Source organism: Dama dama, chromosome 28, assembly GCF_033118175.1.
Source record: "Dama dama isolate Ldn47 chromosome 28, ASM3311817v1, whole genome shotgun sequence".
Classification (NCBI taxonomy): Eukaryota; Metazoa; Chordata; class Mammalia; order Artiodactyla; family Cervidae; genus Dama; species Dama dama.
In genome coordinates, this window is record NC_083708.1 from 9,719,185 (window position 1) to 9,747,114 (window position 27,930).

Sequence of the window (27,930 nt, forward strand, 5' to 3'; positions counted from 1 at the left end):
TTCATGCTGAATTATATCCTCTTCCCATGTCCTTACAAGAGCTACTTGTCTGATCCCTGAAATAATGAGACCTTTATGACTAGCCTCATTGCTGTCTTAGATGTATTTTTAAAGATGTTAAGACATAAAATTCACTTAGGCTATTATGCATTGCTCATACGGGTATTCTCCCATTTTTTCACATATCGTTGACTTCAAAATGTGCTAACGTTTTACATCAGTCATAAATCTTATTTCCGTTCACAATGTAAAAAAGGAAAACTAACCTTCCAAGATAGCCTGTAATGTTTTCCTGTGTAATTAACACCTCCTTCACAGTTGTGGGTGCCACTCAAGGGCCTGTCTCCTCTTCCTTGACATTTCCTTGGTACCTTGTTCAGGCTGAGTTGATGCCTAAGAGTGTGCTACATACACACGTAATAGGAGAATTCTGGAGAGTAGCCAGCTGCTTTAGCAAGACCTGGCAATTTAGAGAGATTACTTACACACATCTCCTCTGTGGGCTTGAGGTCTGCATGTCACCCTTTATTTCAGTCTGATTACTTCTGAAACTCATCCTTCTCATCATCATCCTTATCAACAACAAAAACCATCTGTCAGATAAGTACCAGTCATCCGTTATTTGCATTCTTGCCTTCTTAATGCTCTTGGATGTCCAAGTGTTTATAAATCAAGTAGCTAATTTAAGATCCATGTGCTCTCATACTGCAAGTCATCCTGGAAGCATCAGGTTATTTTTACTGTTGAAAATTTGTAGATGTCATTTATTTAAATAGACGTGGATTTTTTTCCCCCCTTCTGCCAATATTGACCCATGCAGAAAATGCAGATGGGTGAAGTCACTTGATAATTCAAGTAAAATCATTCCTTTGTAGAAATCTCCTGTTTTTTTTTTTAATTTTATTGAAATATAGGATATGTTCAGAAAGATGCATGTATCCTGATGATAGAAGTTTGGTAAGTTTTCACAAAGCACGAATACCCTTGTAACCAGCACACGGTCCAAGAAACGGAACATCAGCACCAGCAACCCTGTAAGCCCGCTAATGCTCCTCAGGTCAGTCAGTTCAGTTCAGTCGCTCAGTCGTGTCCGACTCTTTGCAACCCCATGAATCGCAGCACGCCAGGCCTCCCTGTCCATCACCAACTCCCAGAGTCTACTCAAACTCATGCCCATCGAGTCAGTGATGCCATCCAGCCATCTCATCCTCTGTCGTCCCCTTCTCCTCCTGCCCGCAATCCCTCCCAGCATCAGGGCCTTTTCCAATGAGTCAACTCTTTGCATCAGGTGGCCAAAGTATTGGAGTTTCAGCTTCAACATCAGTCCTTCCAATGAACACCCAGGACTGATCTCCTTTAGGATGGACTGGTTGGATCTCCTTGCAGTCCAAGGGACTCTCAAGAGTCTTCTCCAACACCACAGTTCAAAAGCATCAATTCTTGGGGTACTCAGCTTTCTTCACAGTCCAACTCTCACATCCACACATGACCACTGGAAAAACCATAGCCTTGACCAGACAGACCTTTGTTGGCAAAGTAATGTCTCTGCTTTTTAATATGCTATTTAGGTTGGTCATCACTTTCCTTCCAAGGAGTAAGTGTCTTTTAATTTCATGGCTGCAGTCACCATCCGCAGTGATTTTGGAGCCCAGAATATAAAGTCTGACACTAATGCTCCTAGTTCCTCCCAACTCCCACATCCGTGACCTCTTGCAGCTTCTAACAATTTAGATTAGTATTGCCTGCTTTTATTCCTTATATAAATTGATGAACATTATGTTTACACAATTCAACCATATCGATGCATGCAATTGTATTCCATTAATTTCCATCACATATTGTATTACATTGTATGAATAATCTACAATTTACTTTATTTTTAAATTAAAAAAATAGATAATTAGCTAAAGGATGGTAGAAGGACAGGGCAAAAAAGAACTAACATTTATTATTACTATTTTATCAGATATTATAGTAGGACTGTTTTTGTTTTTAATTGTGGGAAAAAGCAGGTAGCATAAAATTTACCATTTTAACCATTTTCAAGTGTACAGTTCAGTAGTGTTAAGTATATTTGCATCACTGTGAAAAGATTTCCAGAACTTTTCATCTTGTAAAACTACAACTCTGTTCCCATTAAATAACTTCCCAGATCCCCCAACCCCCCAGGTCCTGGACAACACCATTCTACCTTCTGTTTCTATAAATTTGACAACTCTTAAGTACCTCATATGAGTGAAATCATACCGTATTTGTCTTTTAGTGGCTTATTTCACTATGTCTGTTTCAGCTAGCATGATGTCATCCAGGTTTGGGGTCCCCTGGTAAAGGCTCAGATGGTAAAGAATCTGCCTGCAGTGCAGGAGACCCCAGTTCAATCCCTGGATTGGGAAGATCTCCTGAAGAAGGGACCAGCAACCCACACAGTGTTCCTGCCTGGAGAATTCCATGGACAGAGGAGCCTGGTGGACTGTAGTCCACAGGGTTGCAAAGAGCCAGACGTGACTGAGCGACACGCACACACATACCAAGGTCTACCCCTGTTGTAGCAGTAACTGAATTTTCTTCCCTGCTGAATAGTGTCCTGTTGTATGCACCTCCTTTTCTTTTATGTACTCAACTGTCCATGGACGTTTGGACGTCCACCTCTTGGCTATTCTGAATAGGGCTACTTATGGACATGGGTGTGCAAATATCTCTTCAAGACCCTGATTTTCAGTCCCTTTGGATATAGACCCAGAAGTGGGATTTCTGGATCACATGGTAGTTTTAAGAATCAGCATAGTGTTTTCCATAGCAGTTGCTCCACTTTACAATCTCACCAGTAGTGCATAAGCGTTCTGGTGTCTCCAGACCCTTGCCAACACTTATTTTCTGTTTTTTGAAACTAGCCATTCTAATGCATGTTGTGTGGTAGGAGTTTCCCATATGATCTCTTTTTTAATTAAAATGGGCTACAAAGTATAAGTACCATTTTACAGCAGTGACATCTTGACACAGTAAGCTTCCATAAGAGAAAAGACTGGGATTCCAATCCAAGTGGTCCTGAAATTGACAGTGAGGTTTTTATTCTTAAAGAGACATGTGGAAGCCCCTGGCGCCGCTGTCTGCTGGGTGGAATCGCGTACCGTCATCCGTGGGCCTGGCAGTGGCGCTGCAACTCTCCCGGGAGCAAGGCATCACCTTGCGCGGGAGCGCCGAGATCGTGGCCGAGTTCTTCTCGTTTGGCATCAACAGTATTTTATATCAGCGTGGCATATATCCATCGGAAACCTTTACTCAGGTGCAGAAACACGGACTCAACCTTGCTTGTAACTACTGATCCTGAGCTCATAAAATACCTAAATAATGTGGTGGATCAACTTAAAAAAAAAAAAAAAAAAAGAGACATGTGATCACAGAACCAACCCAGCACTTCTGTTCTAAGCTGTTAGAATTAAGGGCTACTTAAGATCACCTGAATTTGAAATAAGAGATTGAGGCTTAGGACAGGAGTCTTCCAAGTGTAGTCTCCAGGCCGTTAGCAGCAGCGTTGCTGGGGACTTGTTATAAATGTGAAGTCCCATCTCAGACTGGAAGTGTGGACAGCAGTCTGTTTCAGCTAGGCCTCCTGAGGATTCATGTAGGCCCCTGAGGGTGCTGGTGTGTGAGAAGGTTAGAGCACCACTGTGTTTAAATCATTGGACAAACACAGACACTGCTGTCTAATAATCTTCACGCTATTGGAAACAGGAAACTTACGTGTTGAGCACTTTGAGGTGTCCTGGGCACCTGACAAGGCAGATCTGCATTTTAAGCTTCATACCCCAGTCTTAAGAAAAGTATTGGATTAGTCCAATTGAAATTATGTGGAAACAGTATGTCTTCAACCATTTGGAGATTCAGCCAGACTCCAACAGGTCAGAGCTGCTCCTGAACAAAAGACGACCTGTTAACAGGTGTCCTGGTCAGCATGGCCATGCCCAGCTCAGCATTTATCTGCTTTTTGCCAGGATTTTCATCCCAATCCACATCTGAGTCTCCACTTCTCTCACTTTACAAAGGGTCTAGAGTGAGCCCTGTAATGAAGGGCCTGACATAAGACGGAAGTTGAAACAAATACACAAAAACGGTTCCTCCATCTTCATCAGGGGGGTACTCCTAGCCCCAGCCCCAGAATATGGAATCTAAAAAAGCCAAACTCACAGAACCAGAGGCTGAAGGCGGGGGGTGCGGGGGATGAGAAGATGTCAGTCAAAGCGCACAAACTTCCAGCTAGAAGATGAGCATGTTTGGGGAAATTATAATGTACAGCATGGTGACTGTAGTTAACAATACTGTGTTTATATGTGAAAGCTGCTGAGAGAGTAGATTTTAAATATTCTCAACACACACACACACACACGCACAAATGGTAATTATATAGGGCGATGGAAGTATTCACTAACTTTATTCATAATATAGAAGTGGATGAAGGCATCAGTTTGTACGCATGAAACTTATATAGTAGTACATGTCAGGTATGTCTCAGTAAAGCTGGAAAAGAAAATATTGAAGTGTACTTCAGATGTTACTAGAAATTCAAACATTTAAACTGCATATATGTGCTGGCTGAAGTTGCTGTGTATAATATGTCCTGATAATTTGACAGTCCTCAAAAACCGGGGTTCTCAACCCCTCTTTGGGGAGCTGGGCCTCACAACAGGAGGTGAGCGGTGGGTAAGCCAGCGGAGCTTCATCAGCGACTTGCCACGGCTTCCCATTTCTCACATCACTGCCTGAACTATCCCCCCCACTCCCATCCGTGGAAAACTTGACTTCCATGGCACTGGTCTTTGGTGCCAGAAAGATTGGGGACCCCTGCTCAAAAACATTTTGCCTGCTTGTCCACTCTTAGCAAGGAGATGTGAAGAGAATCTGCATTCCCCCTGTGCTCCTCCAGAGACGCACCCACACACTCATATAATTTCAAGGCTGACTTGAATGACAGTGTAAATCAGCAGTGATGTTCAAGAATTCAAAAGCTTCCCCGTACCATACAGAACCATGAATGCTTTTTACTCCTCACCCTAAGCCGTGCCGATGCTGTGTTACAATATCTGGGAGTTGTTTATCTTCAGTATGAACACTGGGGTAAAAGGTGATCAGTAGCTTCGTTTTCCCTACTTCCTGCCCCAAGCAAAATATATGTCTCCTTTAAGGAAAAGAGACTGCACCAGAAGTTGGTCCTGTGGATTTAATTTACCTCAACCTAAAAGAAAGAACTGAGCACCTCCTCCCATGTCATTGATTTTGTTTCTTTGTGCTCTTGTGAGTTAATAAACTACAGCGCTTCCACTTTCTAAGTCAACTTTTTATCATTGATTAATCCTCAGGGGCTGATTGACTTGCATATACTAAAAGATGCAATATATTGATTTTCAGAATGTGTAAAATGCAAGACTAGTAAAGTATATACATATGTATAACTTTTATTCAGTATACAGAATGTTATATATTCATTCCAATCTTACAACCCCTAAAAAGAACTCCAGGGTTCAGAACTCTAAAACAGAAGGTACGTGAAAATACTACTAATTGTATTTCTGGTTTTAATAAAATTATTTAAAAATCTGCTCTGTAGATGTTAACCACAGTTTCTTTTTCCTGAAAACAACTGCTGTTGTTTTTGATAGTCTTTGATAGTAGGATCTTAACTTGCCTTCAGCATTCCACATGCAATCATAGTGTCTTATGTGCTAACCTACATTCCAAACTTTGCTCTAATGCTTCTGCTTATCTTGGATTTCTTACCCTACTCCAAGCCTAGGTGAAGACCAAAGAAATCAGGAAATTTTGCCTGATGCTTTCAGAGCAAGAAAGTTAATCAGTGAAAGTGGGCCTTTCTCACAACTTTGTGAGAGTTTGTGCTCACAATTCTCAAAAAGAGTTGAAAGATCACTAATACTTTTACCTTTGAAGTGGCAAGCCTTAATATGTATTAACGTACTACCAATATGGTAATAAAATGAAGTTGTTAATAACAATGAAAGAGAATGATCATATTTAGAAACCATACTTAGAAATGCTTCTCATTCGAAATGTACACTTTCCATACCTAAGCTTGCTTCCTTCTACTAGAAAAGGAAAAAAAATTAAGAAAATAAGTGTATAATAAATGTTCTTCAAATGATATCAAATATACAGATACTTAGAACTGTCATTCTGACTCTTGCTATTGTAATTTAGCTAGTTGTAAACTTGGCGAGTTAACAGTCATTTACAGTAATGAAGATTAATAAGCAAGGAGTGAACATTTTAGTTCACTTATAAAACAGCTTAGCCATCCAAAAGGAAGAAAAGAGCTAGGTAATATGCTTCGCACAAGGTATATAATTATAATAGAGCTTTGTGAAGTGCTTTTCAAACTTTAGTGAACATGAGAATTACCTGAAGTGGTTTTGTTTTTTTGTTTTTTTAGTGCAGATTCATGGATCCCTTTCCCAGAGATTCTAAACTGGTAATTCCAGGCTGGAGCCCAGAAAAATATATTTTGAATACTTAATCTCACCCTTAGGAAACTTCTTTAAAATTGAAATTCACATCACTTTCTGAAAATACCAATTTCAGATGACAAATACATTGATTATTGTACCTGAACCCATTGAATTATCAGATAAAATGCTAATCTTAGCCAACCTTTCAGATATTTTATATTACTTTGCTAGAGAGTCAAGGTAGACAGTCTGTAAAGGGCTGCTAATAAGAGTCACGATTTATTCATTCCCAGCACTATTGTTCTCATCCTGGTTGTTAAGAATTGTCCCATAACTTTTAGACTTCACTGACCTTTAAAGGTCATGTGGACTTGGGATTGTTTTTTAACTTTGAGTTAATTTTTACTGTCTTTGAACTTCCATTTAATACTGTCTCATCTTAAAATAAAATGGAATCACAGTATTTATTATCTGTTTCTGTTTGGTTTCCAGGGAAGACGAGGAAAACCAGGGCCTCCAGGAAAACCAGGGCCTCCAGGACCACCTGTGAGTAGACAGTAGCATGTTTCATCAAAGCCTGTCTGTATGTCTGTGTGTTCGTCTACAGGTCACGTTAATCCCTTGTAGATAATAATTTCCATCTCTCCACTGTTTAATATGGTCGTGTTCCCTATGCTTTTCACCATCACAAATAAGAGGTCAGGGAGGCTGGTCGCTGGCTGCCCTGGCTCCCACCCACCTCATTCCTGGACGTGAGTAAGTACACCACCTGTACGGGTGACCCAAGCCATGTCCCAGATCAGCGAATCCCGTGCTGAACCCACCTGCGCCCCATCGGCTCCGTGTCTTAATATCCTGCCTGGTGGTCAGTTAGGGGTCTGTGGAAGTTTGCCCACCTTTCTTGATACAGCTGTGTTGCCAGTAAAATTTCATAGAATGTTGCTACTAAAGTTACTCATAAAGATCTCATAGCCAGTTAGCTCATCTTTTCCTTTATCCAAGCTTCTACAAAAGATGCTCCATCTCTTGTGCTCCTGCTCACTCTCCAACGCCCTAGAGTCTGGTTTGTGTCCAAGCAACTGCATTGCCTTGCATCCTCTGTGGTCACCAGTGTGTCTGAGTCACAAGATTCCCTGGGCACTTTTAAGGCTTCACTTTATTTCACTGCCATATGGGCTTCCCTGGTGGCTCAGCAGATTAAGAATCTACCTACAATGCAGGAGACACTGGGGATGCAGGTTCAATCCCTGAGTTGGGAAGATCCCCCGGAAGAGGAAATGGAAACCCACTCCAGTATTCTTGCCTAAAAATTCCCATGGACAGAGGAGCCTGGCAGGCAGCAGTCCCAAGGGTCACAAAGAATTGGACATAACTGAGAAACTAAATGCACAACACAACGCACACATAGGAATTGACACTGTTGACTTTTCATCCTTGAAACTCTATACTCTTGGTTCACAGATACTGATATTTTTCTCCTATCTTTGGATCCATCCTTTTGGTCTCCTTTCTTAAAGCTGTTCCCTCTTCTCTTATTTCTATGTTGCATGGTTTAAAGAATCTCAGTCTTCTCTTTCCACCCAGACATCCTCCTGAGTTCCAGACTCCTATACCCCACCACCTGCTCAGTATCTGTACTTGGAGGTCTTCTGCATGCTACAAATGTTGTCTGTCCAAAGCTAAACTCTAAAATGATCCTAGATGTTTGCTTTCTCTCTCTTTGTCCACATCCAAATAGTTCCTAAGTCATGTGAATTCTATGTCCTAGGAGCTCTCATTCTTCATGCCACTGCCTTATTTAGGCCGTTGTCAACCTGTATCTGTTTTTGTAGCCTTCTCCCAGCTGGTCTCCTGGCTCTAATTTCTACAAGTGGAGTAAAGTTTTAAATCATAACTCTGATTGTGTAGGTCTTTGGTTGAAAGCTCTTTAATAGCATCCCTTTCCTTCTAGATGGAGTCCACATTTTCTGCAGACCGGTCTAACCCCTTCAGAGTTTGCCCTTTGCCTCTCTTTGTCTATCCTTTTCTGTGCCCTTCCTCCTTTTGCAACCCATAGTGCCATCTTACTTTACAATCTCAAAATGCTGTGGGTTGTGAATGCTCTCCCTGAGGTCCAGGTGAGCTCCCCAACCTGTAGGGCTCCGCTCAGTCCCCAAATCTCCCATGTAGCCTTTGCAGGTGTTTTCAGCACATGAGGGTCATCGTCCACGATCCTATGAGCTTAAACCTCCTGCAGAGGGAGCACATTGTTGTGTAACTCAACTCTTATTTTTCTTATCTTTCTGGCCACTGCCTGTGAATTTATTTTGAACCTCTACTTTATCATCATTGCATAACACAGTTTCTGGCATGTAGCATGTGACTATTAATTATTTAATGAATGAGTCAACAAATGAATGTACTTTGTAGATGAGAAAATGAAGATGGTGAATTGAGTCTCTTTCTAAAGACCAGAAGCACCTGTACCACCACTAGAGGGCTCTAGACTAGACCTCCTAGGAGTCACTTAGGGTGTGGTCAGGTGCCAAAAATAAACAAGATTGCTGCTCTATCCTGGTTTCCTTTCATCCATTTAGCCATTCAAGTAAATTGTTCTCTTAGCAATGTACTGGTGTCAGTTGATATTGGTTATGAAACAAGTGAGGGGGGAAAGGCATAAATTGGGCATCCTGGAATCCAGTCTTTAAAGGAATCAGCTTTGTTATTCCAAATTTTCTAGCAAGAGAAGACACATTGTAGGATTTTCAGTAATTATCTCCTGCTATAAACAAGAAAAGCTGGTACAAGCTAACAGGCAAGATTAGACCATCACATAGTTTTCTAAATGTATGACACTGCTTTCAAGACAAGATAATTGTTGTCTCAAAGGAGGAATTTGAATGATGAAGGTCTTTATGACAAGCTTGCCAAATGTCTAGGAGAGAAGAGGATTATACCAAATCCTGGAATGAGTTCTCAGCTATAGATCAAATGACTTTACTGAAGAATTTAGAAGATTAAGGAACATGCAGCCATATGAAAGAGTTTATAATATTCAATGCCACAGGTTTTAGTTTATTGTCAAAGTGTTTGGGAGAGAGAGGTAGTTATTTTATTTCAAGTGTTAGATTTAGAATATAAACTCGGCTATGGGTCCGATACACAGTGTTCATTAAATCCTGAGTACATGGTATTTGAAAGAAAAATGGTTTACTATCCTTTGTAATATTAGAAAATATCAATTTGTTAAACTGGAAAATAAAGAAGAATCCATGCCCCCCAAAAAGGTTCTTATTCACAGTTAGCTTTTGTTTTGAAAGTATTAGACTATACCATCAGCTCATTTTTGTTTAAGAATTGTGGTTCATGGAAACTCTTTGTCTTTTGTCTTGTTTTGTTTTAATTGGAGGATAATTGCTTTATAATGTTGTGTTGGTTTCTGCCATACAATTTACAACATGAATTTAATTCTAGGATAACTCCTCTAGTTGATTAAAATTTCTTTTCTCTGATACAAGTATTATCAAACTCTATCTTGGGGTGCATTTTTATCAGCTTTTGAATTTTTAAAGTTATTTACATGGTTGGTTGAATTGGTTGGCATGTCATGCATGCCACCATACTGTATAAAGTCCCATGAAGCACCTGGTCGTTCTTGTAGGAATTAGTTAAGAGCAGCATTGAAAATAGAGGTGAAATACCTGGCTCCCCACATTTTTTATGCCATCTTCATGTTTAATTTTTATATGCCATCTTCATGTTTAATTTTTCTAAACATAATGTACTTTAGCAAGAGGACTGTTATTTCCCAACTGGTTAGAAATGATCAGAGTTTTCCCAAATCAGTCCTTTCATGATCATATTAACTAGTATTTTCATAAAATGGGCTTATAAAAAATTAACCTGTCCTTAATTCACATTGTTTAATAGTTTTGCAAACTATTAAACATTTATTAAGGCCTACTCTGTGCCTAACACCCTGTTAAGAGCTGGGTTTGCAAAAATGGATATGATATGGTCCTTGCCTTTCACATATTTAGGTTTAGCTCACAGAAAATGGGACTAGAGGATGAAAACTTAGAAAAGATAATGCCAAGGTGGTTTCCTTCTGAAATTGACAACTGAGGCATAAAGGTAGAGCCTTAAAAACATGGAGAAACTCCTGCTCATCACAACAACACAGGTAAACTTGGAGGATGTTATGCTGGGTGAAATAAGCCAGTCACCAAAACAAGGACTGCCTTATTGCACTTTCTGAGATTTCTGAAATGGTCAGACTTGTAGAAGCAGAGAATACAGTAGTGACTACCAGGCCTGAGGAGTGGGGTACTGGGTGTAAGGTTTCAGTTTTGTGAGATGGTTACTTTCCAGAGATCCATTGTACAGCGTAGTGCCTATAGTTAGTGATATAGTAGTGTGCATTTCAATAAGAAGGTAGATTTCACATTAGGTGTTCTTACCACATACACACGCATGCAGACACACAAGGGACACAAGGAAACCCTGCGAGGTGCTGAATGTATCAGTTACCTTGGTTGTGGGGATTGAGTCACAGGTGTTTGCATCTGTCTAAATGCAACACATTGCACACATTAAATGTGTGCAAGTCTTTGTATATCAATTATGCTTCCCAAATGGTGTCAGTGATAAAGAATCTGCCTGCCAGTGCAGGAGATGCAAAAGATGCAGGTTCAATCCTTGGATCGGGAAGATAGCCTGGAGTGGGAAATGGCAACCACTCCAGTATCCTTGTCCGGAAAATTCCATAGACAGAGGAGACTGGCAGGCCACAAAGAGTCGGACCCAACTGAGCACCTGAACACACACACAGAAGATGCCTCGATAAAGCTGTTCTGCTAATATTAAAATCGGGGAGATGCGTCCAGTAAAGCAAATAGAAGGGAAGGAGAGCGCAAGCCGGGTGCTGCCGACAGAGGGAAGTAGCCGTGACAGAAGCACAGGTTCTGAGCCCCAGGAACCCAGGCAGCTGTGGCCCCAACACTGCCAGGTCGGGTCCAGCCTGGGCAGCGTCCTGGCAGACCGGCTGGGAGTGCCCCAAGCCCCAGGAAGCCAGGAGGAGCCTGTGGGAGCTCGGAGTGGAGAGTCCCAGGCGCAGGTCTCTTGATGGGTGACTCTAGTGGGAAAGTGGTTGGATTGTTGAGAGAGTGAGATCCTTCGCAACTTCATAGGATTTACTGTTTAAAAGGCCAGCAGAGTATCTTTTATCTCTGTCAGCGTGTCCCATGTAGTCATTTGTATTTTATTACCACTTACATATAACTTTCTCCAGGGGATGTTCTCAGCCCAGGGATCGAACCCAGGTCTCCTGCATTGCAGGCAGATTCCTTACCAGCTGAGCCACAAGGGAAGCCCAAGAATACTGGAGTGGGTAGCCTGTTCCTTCTCCAGGGGATCTTCCTGACCCAGGAATAGAACCAGGGTATCCTGCAATCCAGGCAGAATCTGCCCCGCCTGCAGTACGGGAGGCCTGGGTTCAATCCCTGGGTCGGGAAGAGCCCCTGGAGAAGGGAAAGGCTACCCACTCCAGTATTCTGTCCTGGAGAATTCCAGGGACTGTATAGTCCATGGGATCACAAAGAGTCAGACACGACTGAGCGACTTTCAGTTTCACATATAGCTTGAGCGATGTCCCCCTTTACCTGTGGGCATTTTTAGATCAAAATGTTTTTCATTTATTTGTCTTTTTCCACATTATACTGTATGTGATTTGAGCCCTACTTCACAGCAGGAAGGAAGGTAACAAGAGAAAGAAGGGAAGGCTGATAGAGCCAAGACCCTTCTAACAGACTGGGAGATGGCGTCTGACTCACCCTGCTGGCTGCCTGTGAGATTCCTAAAGCACATGTTACACTACATGACAGTGTGAAACAGAAAAAATATTAGCTCTCTCTTATCGAACAATAATCAAATAATATGTAATGTCCCTCAAATAAGTGAATAGTGTAGTATACAATTTTAGCACATGCGTTTGAGCAATTAGCCTTCAGAAAAGTTAGGGGAAATTCTTTTATTGATTTATTCTGATCATTGTGGATGTCTGAAAAGAACCAAGGAATAGGAGTTTTCAGGAGGCATGGACCCTTGGATAACAGCATACTTTGCTCAGTTTCTTCAAGAAAATGTTTTTCCCTCCAAGGCTTTAAGAGATGTTCCCTAAATCTTCCCTAAATCAGAGGCAGTGTTGTTTGACACTCAGGGGAGTGTCAAAGATTTTAGAAAATTAAAGAAAGAAATCTTGAATGGCCTGAAGCATCTCATATAATTAAAACTTTGTAACCAACCATTCTACTTTTGATTCTTTGTTCTGAGGCCAAATTTGTTTTTTTTTTACTTTCTTAAGAAATTTATCTTTTTGTGCCAAAAAGATAAGTTGTTTACAAAAAATAATTTCCCACCACTTTGTGTGTGTGGAAGGAAAACCTTTTTCACCCTAAGAAAGTACATTTCCTAGGGGAAAAAATTCTAATAAAGGGATATTTACTAAAAGTAGATTTTTTGAACTAATGTTATTAGATTTTCTTTCATCAAAAAAAGATTATTGTTTCATCAAAGTCATGTGTATTACTCCAACTTAGCTTTCCATACTTAATAGCAAATTGTTTTTCTCTTTGAGAAAGCTTTAGTTGATGTTTACATGCATGTAATCTGCGTATAACAAAATTATTCTCAATTGGAATGCTATAATTGAGGAGCAACTGATTCAATCTTAGAGCTGGCAACAACCCTTTATAATGAACATACCTTTTATAAAATGTTGGTCCAGTTTCCTGTTAGGAAGCAGAGCTGACCTTTCCTATACAAAGGAAAGCTCCCAAATTCCCCCAAGTGACTTCTCTCATCTTAGTTTGAATGAATAGTCTTCATTGGAGGGAAACCAGTAGGTCAAGATGCCTTGGATTGATAGTACCTGCAAATCCACTAAGATTATGGTGGAAAGCAGGTTTTCAGAGAGGAAGCACGAGGCCGTTAAGCATCTGCCTGGGGAAGGAAAGAGCAGAAACCCGAGACGGAGCAGGATGAGTCGGGACAGGCGGTCACAGCACCTGCTCTGTGCTCGGTGCTCCACGGCCAGTGCCGAATCGTCACAGCTCTGGTGAGAGCATAAACAGTGCTCGCTTTACAGTGGGGTGAAGGAGGCTTAGACGCATCAAGTAACTTGACTGGGACGGCTCAAGTGTAAGTGGTGGTTTAGTCACCAGGTCATGTCCGACTCTTTTGCAACCCCTTCCTGTAACCCACCAGGCTTGTCTGGCCGGGGGATCTCCCAGGCAAGAATACTGAGATGGGCTGCCATTTCCTTCTCCAGGAGATCTCCCCTGAGTATAAGTAGGGGTTGAAACCCAGGAATGGATCCCTAAAGCTACCTTTATTGTGCTAGATCCCAGGTCTGAAAGACAAGCTTCTGCATTGCAGCTGGACTAGGGTCAGCCTTACTTAAGCATACCCAGAACAGGACTTGATGTTCCCATGTGAAAGCCCAGCACTGCGGTGCCTTGGGATTGAGTAGATGTTCTGGGATGTTTCATCTGACCTTTCCAGGTCTCCACTTCCTTTTCCATAAACTTGAAATGATAGCACCTGCTTCATCTGCCTCCCACAGTTGCTGCGAGAGTCACCTGCCATGTATGTGAAAGAACTTTTTGGAAATGTAAATCTCTATCTTAAGCATACCCTAAATACACTCATATTATTTTGAACTTTTATGTTCAAAATCCAGTTAACCCAAACTGAAATGTCTGTCAGTGAATTGCTCATGTGCAAGACTGCATACTCTGTGAATGAGTATGTAATAAGCTGTCTGGATGTATAAACCTGCTCCTGAAGGCACACACAAGGTACTCCCATCAGGCGATGCTATCGGCACATCGACAGGGAGGTCTTTTTCTCCCCTGGTTTATTTTGTGGAACTGACATCCTCATGGACTTCTTCATCTATGGCGAGCTGCTGAATTTTATTAAATGTCATATTCTCTAAGTCCCGGCCATCCTCACTTACTCTCCAAAAAAAAAAAATGTCTTTGTCTTTAAAGCCTTCCAGTCGTCTGAGCAGCATAAAGAATGGAAAACAGTGGCCTTGTGTTAGGATGAGGCTTGGAGAGTCTCAGGACGTAAAATGCCTTAGTTTATTTCCAAGTACTCTGGGTTTTTGTTCCTTTAGAAGGAGGAGCAGAGGAGCTGGCAGTGGGGCGGGGCAGAGCATTTAACTAATGAGCCATTAAAAGCCATACATCTGAGCCCACCTTCTGACATTTGCCTCACTTCTCATTCATCATCACTGTAGACATGTTTATTAAAAACGGCAGTAATTTGAAAATGTGTTATTATTCCCCTCGGTTGCAGGCAGAGCTCTTGATTTCTTTTCTTTTCTTTTTTTTCCTGGTATTGTCTTTGTGCATTGTTTCATTGTTGTGGTAAGAGAATTGAGCAGTGGGCTCACATGTGTCACATTTCAGCACTGCGATTTATTTGAAAAGAGAAATTCACATAATTTGTAACATGGGGCAGCAGCTCCCTCTACTGTTTCCACTGGAAGAGCTCTAGGAAAAGAATGTTGAGCCAATGTCTGGAAACTCTGCAGTGTATGAGGCTTAATTATAAAGCTGCACAATTTTCAAACTTTATTTTCAGGGTTTTGTTACATCTTATGCTTATCCTATATTTTAAATACAAATACCAGTTCATCAGGGTTTCCCAGGTGGCGCTAGTGGTAAAGAACCTGCCTGCCAATGCCAGAGACATAAGAGACTCAGGTTCAATTCCTGGCTTGGGAAGATCCCCTGGAGGAGGGCATGGCAATCCACTCCAGTATACTTGCCTGGAGAATCCCCTTGGACAGAGGAGCCTGGCACACCACAGTCCATAAGGTTGCAAAGAGTTGGGAATGGCTGAAGTCACTGAGCACGCATGCACCAGTTCATCAACAGTCATTTTCAGTGTCAATTGATGCCCTCTTGAAGTGAAAGGCCCTAGCTCAGGGTCTAAAATGCTGACCTATTGTAACATGCTTATAAAACTCCAGCATGAGTTTTGTGGGAGCTGACTCCAGTGGAGTTTATGCTTTTTTTCTAAAGCAACGATAGGATTTAAAATATATACAACCATGTTGTTTTTATTTTCATTTTAACTTCGGTGTAGAGCTTCTTTCACCTTTAGGGTATGAGTCCTTGCTCAGTCCTGGAAGTTATGGTCACAAAGCACTTGTTGTTTAGTCACTCAGTCATGTCTGACTCTTTGCTACCATGGACTGCAGCACTCCAGGCATCCCTGTCCTTCACTATCTCCCAGAGTTTATTCAAACTCATGTCCATTTAGTCGGTGCTTCCAGCCAACCGTCTCATCCTCTGTCGTCCCCTTCTGCTCCTGCCTTCAGTCTTTCCCAGCATCAGGGTCTTCCCCAATGAGTCAGCTCTTTGCATGATGTGGCTACAGGATTGGAGCTTCAGATTCAGCATCAGTGCTTCTAATGAATATTCAGGATTGATTTCCTTTAGGATGGACTGGTTGGATCTCCTTGCAGTCCAAGTGATTCTCAAGAGTCTTTTCCAACACCACAGTTTGAAAACATCAATTCTTCAGCACCCAGCCCTCTTTATGGTCCAACTCTCACATCCATATGTGACTACTGGAAAAACCATAGCTTTGACTATATGGACCTTTGTGGGCAAAGTAATGCCTCTTTTTAATATGCTGTCTAGGTTGGTCATAGTTTTTTCCAAGGAGCAAGCATCTTTTAATTTCATGACTGCAGTCACCATCTCCTGTACAATGTTCAAACTTCTGTCCAAGGTTCTTCAGGTACTCTATCAGATCTAATCCTTTGAACATGGTTAAAAGAGTAGATTTAGGGTGTGAAATTGAATTAATTTATCCAACAAATATTTATTGATCATCTACCATGTGCTAATCACTATTACAAACCTTGAGGACACACTTTTAGAAACAAAACTGTAGCAACAAACAAACCCAAGGCTTCCACGTTTAGTAACTTACCCTCTAGCACGTGGGTGGGATGGGGGATGATTAAGAGACAGTCCCAGAGGTAGACAGAACAATGTCAGCTTAACATGCAGTGCTGTGGGGAATAAACAGGGTACCATGCGAGTGGTTTGGAAGGAAGAGGCGTTGCTCTAGTTAAGGTGGTCTAGGGGGCATCTCTGACCAGGTGGCATCTGGGTGACCTTACTTGAGGAGAAACCAGCCATCTGAGGCCAGGATGAAGAACCTTCCAACTGGAAAGGCCAGGATGAGCAGAGGGCCTGAGGTGGCAAAGAGCCTGCAGCTTCAATAAACAGAAAGGAGCTGGGAGAAGACTGGCATCAGAGGGGGCTTTGGAGCTGGGTGACTTGGCCTTATGAGGAAGGAGTTGAGGGGTGGGTCATCAGTGGCAAGGAAGATAATCAGCCAGTCACATCTCCCTATTCTGGGTCTCTGTATGTGTTTTTATCGTAGGGGATTAGATTTTTATTTTGATGTGATGAAATTATCCCTACTGATAACACCAAAGGCATCATCATTATAGCACATCGTTTTCAATCTTTGCATGGACAAGGAATAGATTTGTTTGCTGAGAAAACAAGGAAACAGACAAAGCTTTGAGAGTAGCCCACTTCATTTCTCCCCAGCCTAAATCCAGGGGGCACCATGTTTTTCCTTCAAGATGGAGACTCTCGTCACATATAAGTCACTCTTCCCTCTTCCCTGCACCTAGACCTAAGGCTTCCTTCCTGATAGGCTGCAGGTTCGGTGAGATGAGCACTTATAGCTATGAAAGTACATGCTCTGGCAACACCATGAAACCAATGCCTTCCTGAATCTGTGCCCTGTTATTTATCAGTATCCCCACCCTTCCTGTCTTCATGTCCAACCTTATTTCCTATACACTGAGGACTCAAGATGCAAAGTTAATGTTTCAGCCAATAGCAAGGTCCCCCTCTGTAAGAAGTCAGTACCCCAAACATACTTTGGGGTACTGACTGAATGAAGTGGATGACAAAAGTGTCCAATTAAAGCATTTCATTTCTTATTAAAACACTCTGTGTGTGACTCTGGGCATTTTGAGATCCATCATGTCTCAACAGGAATCCGCTTCCTTACCTTAACGTTCATCTACAAACCTTGAACCAACCAGGGTTTTCCATTTTTCAGTTTTCCTTTCAGCAAAGAACCTTAGTCTCTTTGGCCTATTAAACAACTAAAGGCCATGTACTGTAATGATAGTATCTTCAGAGGAAATGAACCTAACCATTTATCTGTGTCATTGGGAATAGTAATTTTATTCTTAATAAAAATAAGATGACTTCCTGGGATTTAAAAATAAAGACCTCTAAAATGAAGACATGGTCATTTAATCATTTTTATTGCCACTTGTCCCCAGCAGGGTCATGGTCCCAGACAAGACAGCTGTTGCCAACATTGCTAAAATTCCACTGTCACCTTGTGCGGCCACAGAATCCATAGACATGCGTGCGAGGCAGCTGGGGTCTCAGGTTGGGAATGCGAAAGCTGGCACGTGGGTACCATACCCTAATTACCTCTCTTTTTCTCCCCATGAACAGCATTAGTGAGACACTATTAGCCATTTTCTGACTGCCTGAGTTTTTTTTTTTACTAATTATAAATACACTCAGGAAGAAAAGGATTTTACGTTCTTATAGCCACTGACTCCTTTTTTTCATTCCAGGTCATGTTATTGAAACCAACTACTAAGACTTCTGAGTGACACGCGTTGTGTATAGCAATGATGGGACAGTCTGTTTGAAATCCTTGATATATGGTTATCAAACTTGTTATTAGTTGGCTCAGTGCATGGACTAAATACTGTTTCTTTGTGGTAGGTAAACAGTAAGGATTTAATACATCTGATTGGCCTTTGAGAAATATTCAGACAGGGAGGCTTGTTTCCTAAATATCTTATAATTTGTGTTTGATGATATAGTTTCCAAAAGTATCTCCATACGGTATTTAATTTCACTACTGTATAACTCTATGAAACAGGCAAGAAAAGATTATCTCCATTTTAACAATAAGGAAAGTCTGCACTTTGGAAACTAAGGGGCTTAGCTAAATCCATTTAGTTGGTTTTCTCTGCACAGCATCTACAACCTGCTAGGAAACTATTTCCATCAAAGGAGAGAAAAAAAGAAGTTATATGAGTAGAGAAGCAGCAAGTTTTCAGCATTACCTGGGGGACCTGAAACATGGGAGGAAGTTCTGCAGAAAAGAAGACTTGAAGGGGCTTCATTTATATCTGTGGTTTCATTAAAAAGTAAAAAGATCTAAAGCAAATATGGCAGGTGGTATGAGTCAACAACATTGGATTGTGGATTCATGGGATTTATCATATTATATTCTATACATGTTAGCATGCTTGAAATATTCCAGATCTCTTTGACAAAACAGAAAATGCATCCAGTGGGATAGACTGAGGTTAGTACCACTGATTTCTTCTTCAGTGGCCTAGAGTGTCAGCATCTTCCCTTTTGCCCGAAATCCTTTGTAGAATGGGGCCAAGTGTTTCAAAAATGAAATCTTTAAGTATTTCTTTCTAGAAGTTCCCTTCATGTACTGTCTGTAACCATGCAGTTCAGTTGAGCCAAGAAATGTCATTTGCAAATTTAGCATTAGTACAACCTGCAGATCAGAAAGAAACCTGGATGTCGTATATTTGAGCTGAAAGTGGAAGCTACAGTCACCCCCAAAATAAAACCTCACTTCACGTTGTCCAGGATGTCCCCACGCATTTGAGTTTGGCACATGCCCTTGGCTTCCAGCAGCTTGGTGGTGCCCAAGCCAGTGTCTTCTGCCTGGCTATCGTTAAGTTTCAGCAATCTGTCTTGGAAATCACAGTTTTCTCTGCATAGGAAGCATTGTCATCCCAGCAACACTTCTTTTTTTAAAAAAAAAGTTTTATTTTGTTTCAGAATATAGCCGATTGACAGTGTTGTGTCAGTTTCACATGTACAGCAAAGTGATTCAGTTATCCGTGTACATGTATCTATTCTTTTTCAAATTCTTTTCCCATTTAGGTTTTTGCATAACACTGAGCACGGACTTAGAGAACAAATTTAGGGTTGTGGGGAAAAGAGTTGGGAGAGGGATAGTTAGGAAGTTTGGGATTGACGTGCACTGGCCTTTTTAACGGAGAAGGCAATGGCACCCCACTCCAGTACTCTTGCCTGGAAAATCCCATGGATGGAGGAGCCTGGTAGGCTGCAGTCCATGGGGTCGTTAAGAGTAGGACACGACTAAGCGACTTCACTTTCACTTTTCACTTTCATGCATCGGAGAAGGAAATGGCAACCCACTCCAGTATTCTTGCCTGGAGTATCCCAGGGATGGTGGAGGCTGGTGGGCTGCCGTCTGTAGGGTCGCACAGAGTCGGACACGACTGAAGCGACTTAGCAGCAGCAGCCTTTTTAAAGAGAGTGGATATTACCAGTTATGGCAAATGGAAACTCAGAGCTTTGATAGGTGCAGGCTGTGGAAGCCAACCCCTCTTTGGAACTGAGAGGCACACTGAGAGATTCCCGAGGTCGCAGCAGGGAGCCATGGAGGCACGGCTGTCCCCCAGATGTGGTCTCTGTTGATGTGAACACTGGGGGATGCATCACTGGATGCAGATAATTTGTTTCCCGACGTCCATCCTTACTAGTTCTCACGCCCCTGTGGCTTTCATCACCTTGTGCGGGGTCAGTGATGTTGCTTCTGTGGGGAGGCAAGCCACTCTCTAGACCCCTGCTGCTCGTTAGATTACAGGAAGCTGACAAATAATATTTTTGCTTTTGCAGAACACACTGAGGAGAGATGAGTAAGAAACATTTTATGGATGGATAAGCAGAATCACAGCATTAGGGAAGGAATCATTTTTTCTCTATCATGGCATAGTAATCAGCCAACAATTTCCCAACAATGCACTCTATCAGGAATGCAGTGGGCTTTCTACCAGTTAGATGGATTTGTTTCATGGTATCAGGGAAAATTAACTCCTTTAAAAATGATTATTTTCCTCACTTGGAAAGTAAAGTGTTAAAACCTCCCGAGCTTCACAGCATAATTTAGAAAATCTGCTTTTATGAAATGGGTTAATTACACCCATTGAATGCATTCACTGTCACAGCCTCATCCTCCCACTCCTGTTCCAGAATGACAAGTAAAACCAGGGACTGTGCAATTTTGGAAAACAATCAGGTCACATATTGAGTATTTTGCTTATTCATACAACCATAAACTGCCTCTGCTTGAGTTCCCTCAATTACACAGCTCAATGTGCAGGCCAGAAGAGATGAGCCCAGCTCAAGTGAGCACTCCTGGAATACCCAGAGGGATGAGTTTGAAAAATGTCCAAAGTGGCAGATGTGAAAAATTCTCATTCAGGATCCAGAAGCTGCCTTCACTGCAATCCCTCACCTGTTAATCCTGCTGCTTCTGAACTTCTAAACCAGGGTTGCTGGCAATAACTTAGACAGACACTTAGGAGCTGTTGATCTTTCTAAGTATAATGCAGGTATATGCTACTTGAGGGGGGCGGTTCAGGGGGACGGCAGGGACATGACTGAGACAAGAGATCACTGCTTCTCGAAATTCCAGAGGTTCACCCAGAATAAGCATTGGCTGCTGGCTTCTAACAAAGCTGCTCTTACCTTCTCGTAGGGGGAGCCCCCAGAAGACGCCCTTGACAAATGCCTGAACCAGTGTGTTGCCACATCACTTGAATCCTTTCGATTCCCACATGCTGATACACAAATCTCTCTTCCACAAAAACACAATAGCATGATTGTAGTCTTACTTGATGGGTATTTCTTCTTACTAAGTGTGACTTCTTTCCCATGACTGTTCTCCGCTGCAATTTCATGCTCATAGGAATGGTCAGCCAATCAAAATGGTCCCTAAGCAGTCTTATCTCTTGGTTAGGTAGTCTTTTCCCACCAACTCTGACCATGTTGGGGTTTTTCTTCTACCATCTCATACATGCCAAGTTTCCACCCAGCGTCTGGTGTCATTCAACGTTTTAAAGTTACTTAAGATGATGACCAAGATTGCCAGCTTCTTTCCTTTTTCTTCTCAGAAATCTGCCTCTCCTTATCCCCCTCTAATCTAAGCTCTCTTTGATTTTAGCATTCCTTGCATCTGCCTGTGGCTTCTCTCTCGGATCCCCACCTTCCCCCATCCTGCCCACTTCCCTCTTCATCTCTCCTTGTCGTCCACGGCTTTGAGAACGTGCATCAACACCATGTCCCAGAGCTCCCCACGCTTGGGGCTTGTGGATTCTGTCTCTCATGAATAGATCTGTTATGGCTTACGCTTGAATGCCCTACTTGATATTTTTAACCAGCTTTAAGGCGATTTTTTTTCCTGTCATCCCTCCTTTCACTGTGAGGCTGACAGAGGAGTTAAAATAACAAAACTGACCCCCACAGAGTCCGGCCAACTTGGGTTGAAATCTAACTCTTGTTTATTAGTTGTATGACCTTGGGTAAGCTATTTAACATTTTATTATAAGAAAAATAAGGTTAATCTGTACTTCATTGGATTGTTGTAAGAGTAAAATGCCATAGCATATATACCTGCCACACGGTTATTACTTTTTGAGGATATCTATTGTTATTTATGACTATTATTGTCATTATGCCATTTTGTCATCTTCTGCCATCTGCTCATTATTATTTACTTTCTTTCCCAGATTTAATCCAGGCCCTCCCAATTCTAAAGCAAAAATGTTGATGCTTTGCCAGGTTCTTTGATTATAATTCTTATGTAGATTTTCTTCTGAGTCCCACCTCTGACAGCCCGAGTTTGTTTTAAGACTTAACTCCATTTCTCAGAACCTCATGCAAGAAGGTGAGTCCCCAGGCTGGGGCTGAGAAGCTGCAGTCTTCAGGATCTGCACCCCCTTCCTGTGCCATCTCCTCCCATGGCACTGTCTCTGCCATCCCACCTCCACGTACCAGCCCGTCACTCCTCTGCTTTTCTCCTCTCCCCATCCAGCTTGCTCTCAGGAAATACCTACTGAATGATCCATAGTGTTAGTCGCTCAGTCGTGCCGACTCTTTTTGACCCCATGGACTGCAGCCCACCAGGCTCCTCTGTCCGTGAGATTTTCCAGGCAAGGATACTGGAGTGGGTTGCCATTTCCTTCTCCATAGGACCATATGCAACAACAATAGCACAACAACTCTTAGACTTGGTTCTGCCACCTGTTTATTGTGTGATTTGGGGGTAAACCTCTTCTTTCATGTCAGATGGAAAATATCCATCTCACTTAGTTTTTATGAGAATCAAATAAGGTGACATGTTTTGCAGTCACATGACCCTACCATCTGAGAAAATATAAATGAAAACTTATTTAGAGTCAGCCTGAGCTGTGTGAATATGAAACATCTCCCAAGAATATTCGTATTTGAGTCCATGAAGAAACCCAACACTGAATAAACCAGTCTTTCCTTATGGAGTTTTAGGCATAAACCAGAAGGTGGGTGAGACATTTGCAGAATTAAGAGCCCCCTCCTAGGAACCTTAAATTTCACCAAATATGTACTATCTGACCCACATTCCTATTTTAATCCTATGAAGAAGAACTTGAGGTCTCTGTGTTAAAATAGAACTATAGTATAAACACTGAATGAATCCCCTCCTTGCTTCAGAAATCATACTTTGCAGTTTGGTAGAGGAAGGGGCATGGGGGTTGGAGTGTTGTTATCTTTTCAGCCACTAAAAATTTGTAGCAGAAGCATTCTCAGAAAAATAATCTACTCTAAAATTACCACTGTTTAACTTAATTAAATTCCAGGAGAATGAAAAAACTCATTTAGAGCAAATACTTAGATAAATAAAAGGATGTGTGTTTAAAATAAAAAGAAATTGATTGCCCAAAGATTTTCTGAAGAGTATTATTGATTTTTCTGTCGGTGTTAGGAGACAACTTTCCATGTTGTAATTCTGGTCAAAAATCCATCCATGAGCTCTTTTCTGCTTAAGTGGAGCTTGCTGCAACTTTGTTTTCAATAATTTAGCCTTATTCTTACGTTAATCTGAATCTGTTGGCCTTGTCTTCTGAGAAAGCAGCAAGACCACTGCTCAGGTTGCTACCGTTTCTAATTGAAATGACAACCAACAAGTGAGAAACTGGCTGTACCTTAAAAACTTTTCTTTCAAAAGATTCTGTTAAATTCAGCAAATGGAGAGGGGGAGGTACTATGTGTATGATAAGATTTAAAAAATGGAAACTCCTCATCTTCAAGGACTTTTCATTCCAGCTGAAAAGATCGACATGTACTCAAACCACCATAATCAGTGTAAAGGTGCTTCACCAAGTTATATATAAAGTTATAAATGAAAATATATTGATGTATATGAGAAAAACTCACTCAACATTAACTTTCCCAAAATTATTGTATTATTGAAATATCGCCTCATCTTACCATTCCTGCGGATGAGGTTAGGCTTCCTAATTATTTTTTAATGTCAGAAAAATAATTCCCCGTCTCTGCCTTTTCTGCTAGCTACTAGAAAATTTAAAATATTTCTTGAAAATTAACCCAAATGGGTTTTCAGTAACAAACTTTCTATTGTATCTCTCCTTATAGCAAAGTTGCCTTTTTAGCGTGTTTTGAAGAAAGTTGATTAATACAACTTTCTTCATGAAAGTTGATTAGTACAACTTTCTTCATGGAGTTAGGGTTTTGATATTTCAAAGGTTGTTAGCGAAGTTAATTTGGGAACCCACAAGGCCAGAAAGCAGTTGAGCACAACCTGAAATATGTGTTTGTGAATCCTGAAAGGAGCTCCTGATGCGAGATCCTGAAGCGCTTTGGTGTGCAGAGATGAGGAGTACCCAGATGGTGCATGGAGGCCCCGTCAGCAGTTTTGGAGAACTGAAGGATGCTTTCAGAGAAGAGGAGGAAGGAAAACAGTTCAGAAGAGGGCCAGGGAGGGAGCAGAGTGACTGAAGAGCCACAGAGGCCTCAGTTCAGAGCGCTGAGGGTGTGCTGGAGCTAACCCAAAGGCCCAGCCCTGACGGGCACAGAGGGCTCACAGCAAAGACCAGGAAGGGGAAAAAAGGCAAAAGCGGATTCCTCGAGCTCCGCGTACTGCATGAACCGCTGAACAGCGAACGCGCAGCCAACACCAGGCCTGAAGAAGCCTTAACAGAGAACCCTTCCATCCTTCAAACACTGGGAATCTATAGCCCGGGATGAAATCCAAGGAAGTGATAATGCCAATAGTTCATCATTTTCCACAGTAGCATCCAGCGATGCTGGTGGCCGACATTATGTTGTTTCTCTGTCTTCCACCTCTAGCAAGGTGTTAGCAAAAAAAAAAAAAAAAAGTTTTAAACTACCACTAACAGTTTATGTTCCCAAGTTGAATGCAGCTTTCATTGACTTCTTCACACCAGGTCCAATTCTTCGCAGCACGAAACAGCATCTGGGTCTCTCCCCACATGAGGCTGATAAACCACTCAATAATTAACACGTGAGCACAGTTGGGTACTGAACAGGTGTGTCTCACTGGAGTTCATGAGTGTTTTAAAACTGCTGTGTGGCTGCGTAATTATCACATTAGCCCACATGTCCTGTGTATCCCAATCCAACACAAATAGAGCGAAGCAGGGTGGCAGACAAGGCAATGGCACCCCACTCCAGTCCTCTTGCCTGGAAAATCCCATGGACGGAGGAGCCTGGTGGGCTGCGGACTATGGAGTCACTAAGAGTCGGACAGGACTGAGCGACTTCACTTTCACTTTTCACTTCCATGCCTTGGAGAATGAAATGGCAACCCACTCCAGTGCTCTTGCCTGGAGAATCCCAGGGATGGGGGAGCCTGGTGGGCCGCCGTCTATGGGGTCGCACAGAGTTGGACAAGACTGAAGCGACTTAGCAGCAGCAGCAGCAGCAGAGTGGCATGAGACAGATGTTATGTAGCCATGATATCCGTACAACTGCACTGCGGGTCATTGTCAAGGACAGGATGTCGGGACAGGTTTCTTCTCCATAAACCTTCAACTGGTTTTCCTAGTAGAGCCCCTGAGAACATTAGCCAAGGCTGACATGCCCTCCATGGCTGGCCCCTCTTCTGGGCCTGAGTTATCCAAGCATATCTCCTTGCCATGCCTGTATGCTGTCACTTCAGTCATGTCCGACTCTTTGAGACCCTGTGGACTGTAGCCCACAGGCTCCCCCGTCCATGGGATTCTCCAGGCAAGAATACTGGAGTGGGTTGCCATGCCCTCCTCCAGGGGATCTTCCTCAGAGAAAGTCACCTCTTGAGCACCCAGGAGCAGCTACTAACGCCATGTGATGCCTGAGGGTTAGTCACTTACACGTGTCTTTCACGTCCTCCTCCTCATGCTTTGTTGATGATCTACAGGACTGACAGCTCTTAATAAACTTGGAAACAAATGAGTCTGGCTCTCCTCTAGCCATGCTTTGTATCAGCACGGAAAATAAAAAAATAGCACATCTCTAGGGGATGTGGCTATAGGGCAACCACTGATTCGAGGACCCCGGGGTCTATGTTGTTTCTCTGACAGTCAGCAGAGGACTGCTTTTGGCATTTACGTGCATGCTGTTTCTCGGTGGTCACTATCCCCGTCTTGATGGAGGTTGAGCAGCTCGGGGAGGCACTTCAGCCCTGACTGTAGTCAGGCAGGACAGAGGCCCCAGTCCCGGCTCTTCTGCCAGTCACCGCAGGGTTTTCCTGTCCCCTGGGAGAGTTTGTGTGAAGTGCTGCCTGCAGGCTGGACTGTTAGCTGTAAATCTCTGTTACATTATGTTTGGAATTTGTGCTACCCAAAGTATCCTAGGGACTGAAAGAACAAGAAAAAAAGTCATCATAAGTGCTCATCAGCAGATGAAGCCCCAGAGCCTAAAATTTCTGGCTGGCCTCATTTGGAAGACGGCTGTATGAGTCTGACATTTTATGGCAAGAACAGGACATGACAGAGTGTGGAAGTGACTTTTATAGGTTTATCAGTCTTGTGGGTATCTGAATAATGTTGTTCAGACTTTTCTGCTGACCAGTGACCCTGTTCGGCCAGCTCTGCTCTTGCTATTGTTTTTAGAGGGAAGAGCGGCCCTGGGCTCCCCTGCCTCGCCCTGGGGGGTGTGCTCACCCACAGAAACAGGCTTCTGGGTGAAGAATGCATTCTGTATTCACGGAAAACAGGTGCGTGCCGCAGACAGATAACCAGTCTGTGAAGCAGCAGACCCAGTTCTCACCCAGTTTTCTAGAAGCTTAGCCCCATCCCATTATTTCTACTGTCCTCACCCACCATGCCACCCGTCCTGCACGGTGCAGTCCCTACCACGCTGCGTCCTCCAAGACCCTTCCAGAGGCCCTCTGCAGCGCCCTCTGACCACCTTCTCGGTCAAGCTCTGCAAAGGAAGATGAGATGCATTTTGAGTATAGTTGTGATAGGGCGGTGTCTAGAGGGATAGCCAGGCAAAATCTCCTTGTCATGACTGGAGAGAATATATGAAGATAGATTTGGGACATAGAGAGAGGCCTGGCTCAGCCCTCCAGCAGCACTGCCCCCAGAGACTGTGTCAGGCACGGTGCTCCCTCATGTGAAGTGCTAAGTCCAGTTTGGCCTGTTTTATTTTCAATTTCAGTATTGTAAGTAAAACAGGAAAGAGCAATCAAACACCCTGTATCCTTCAGGTCACGGCCAGCATGACAAAAAAATTACCCCCAAGATTATTTTAGGCTGAGAGTCTGCTTTACGTTAAAAGAGTAGAGTAAATAAAAAGTAAGTTTGGACCCAGGCTGCCTCCGTTTAATATTAGCCCTACCGCTTACCAGTCATGTGACCTTGGGCCAGCTAACCATTCCAAATGCTCATTTTCTGTACCTTTGGATTGAAAATAATGAGAGTAGGTACCTTGTGGTGTCATTGTAGAGATTAAATGAGTTAGTCTATTGGAAACCCTTGGTGTAATGCCTGGCACACAATACATACTATGTAAATGCCTGCTATTATTATTTGATTGATTCTTATGCTCTAGTTGAGAGATGTTATTAATTGCTCTGCTATATTCGGCACCTTAATTGTTCAGCCTTTCACTTTTAGTTAAGATGAATGTGTCTGAAACTAAATTTACCCACCACATCACTATTCTTTGATCTAATTGGCCTTATGATCAACAAACATTCACCATTCACCAAATGCCCACCATGCATATACCCCTAAGCTACCCTGTTGTGGCTACTACTAGATATATATGATATCTAAGATTTCTGCTTGCCCCATTAAAAATAGTTACAGAAGGATCAATGTGTATGGAGTCTCCTGTCTGCTGAGTTTCAAGAATGAGTTCCTAACATGCACCTTCTTGGCTGGACACTTTGTGAAATAACCCCAACTCAGTGATTGCTTTCCCCCTCACTTCAACTACCTGACCTAGAATGCATCACGCAAAGCTGGCTGATGGGAAGAGAACCTGAAAAATATATAACGCCTTGAGAATTCTTTTCTGAC

The 27,930-nt window shown here is 42.4% G+C and overlaps 1 protein-coding gene across 1 annotated transcript in view; it reads left to right on the forward strand.

The window, feature by feature from the left end:
• The window catches only part of COL19A1 (collagen type XIX alpha 1 chain), a 413,337-nt gene that overhangs the window by 270,512 nt on the left and 114,895 nt on the right, over positions 1-27,930 (forward strand). The window contains exon 17 of the mRNA XM_061131525.1: positions 6,948-7,001. Within this exon, the coding sequence (XP_060987508.1) occupies positions 6,948-7,001 (54 nt within the window). The remainder of the gene's footprint in view (positions 1-6,947; positions 7,002-27,930) is intronic.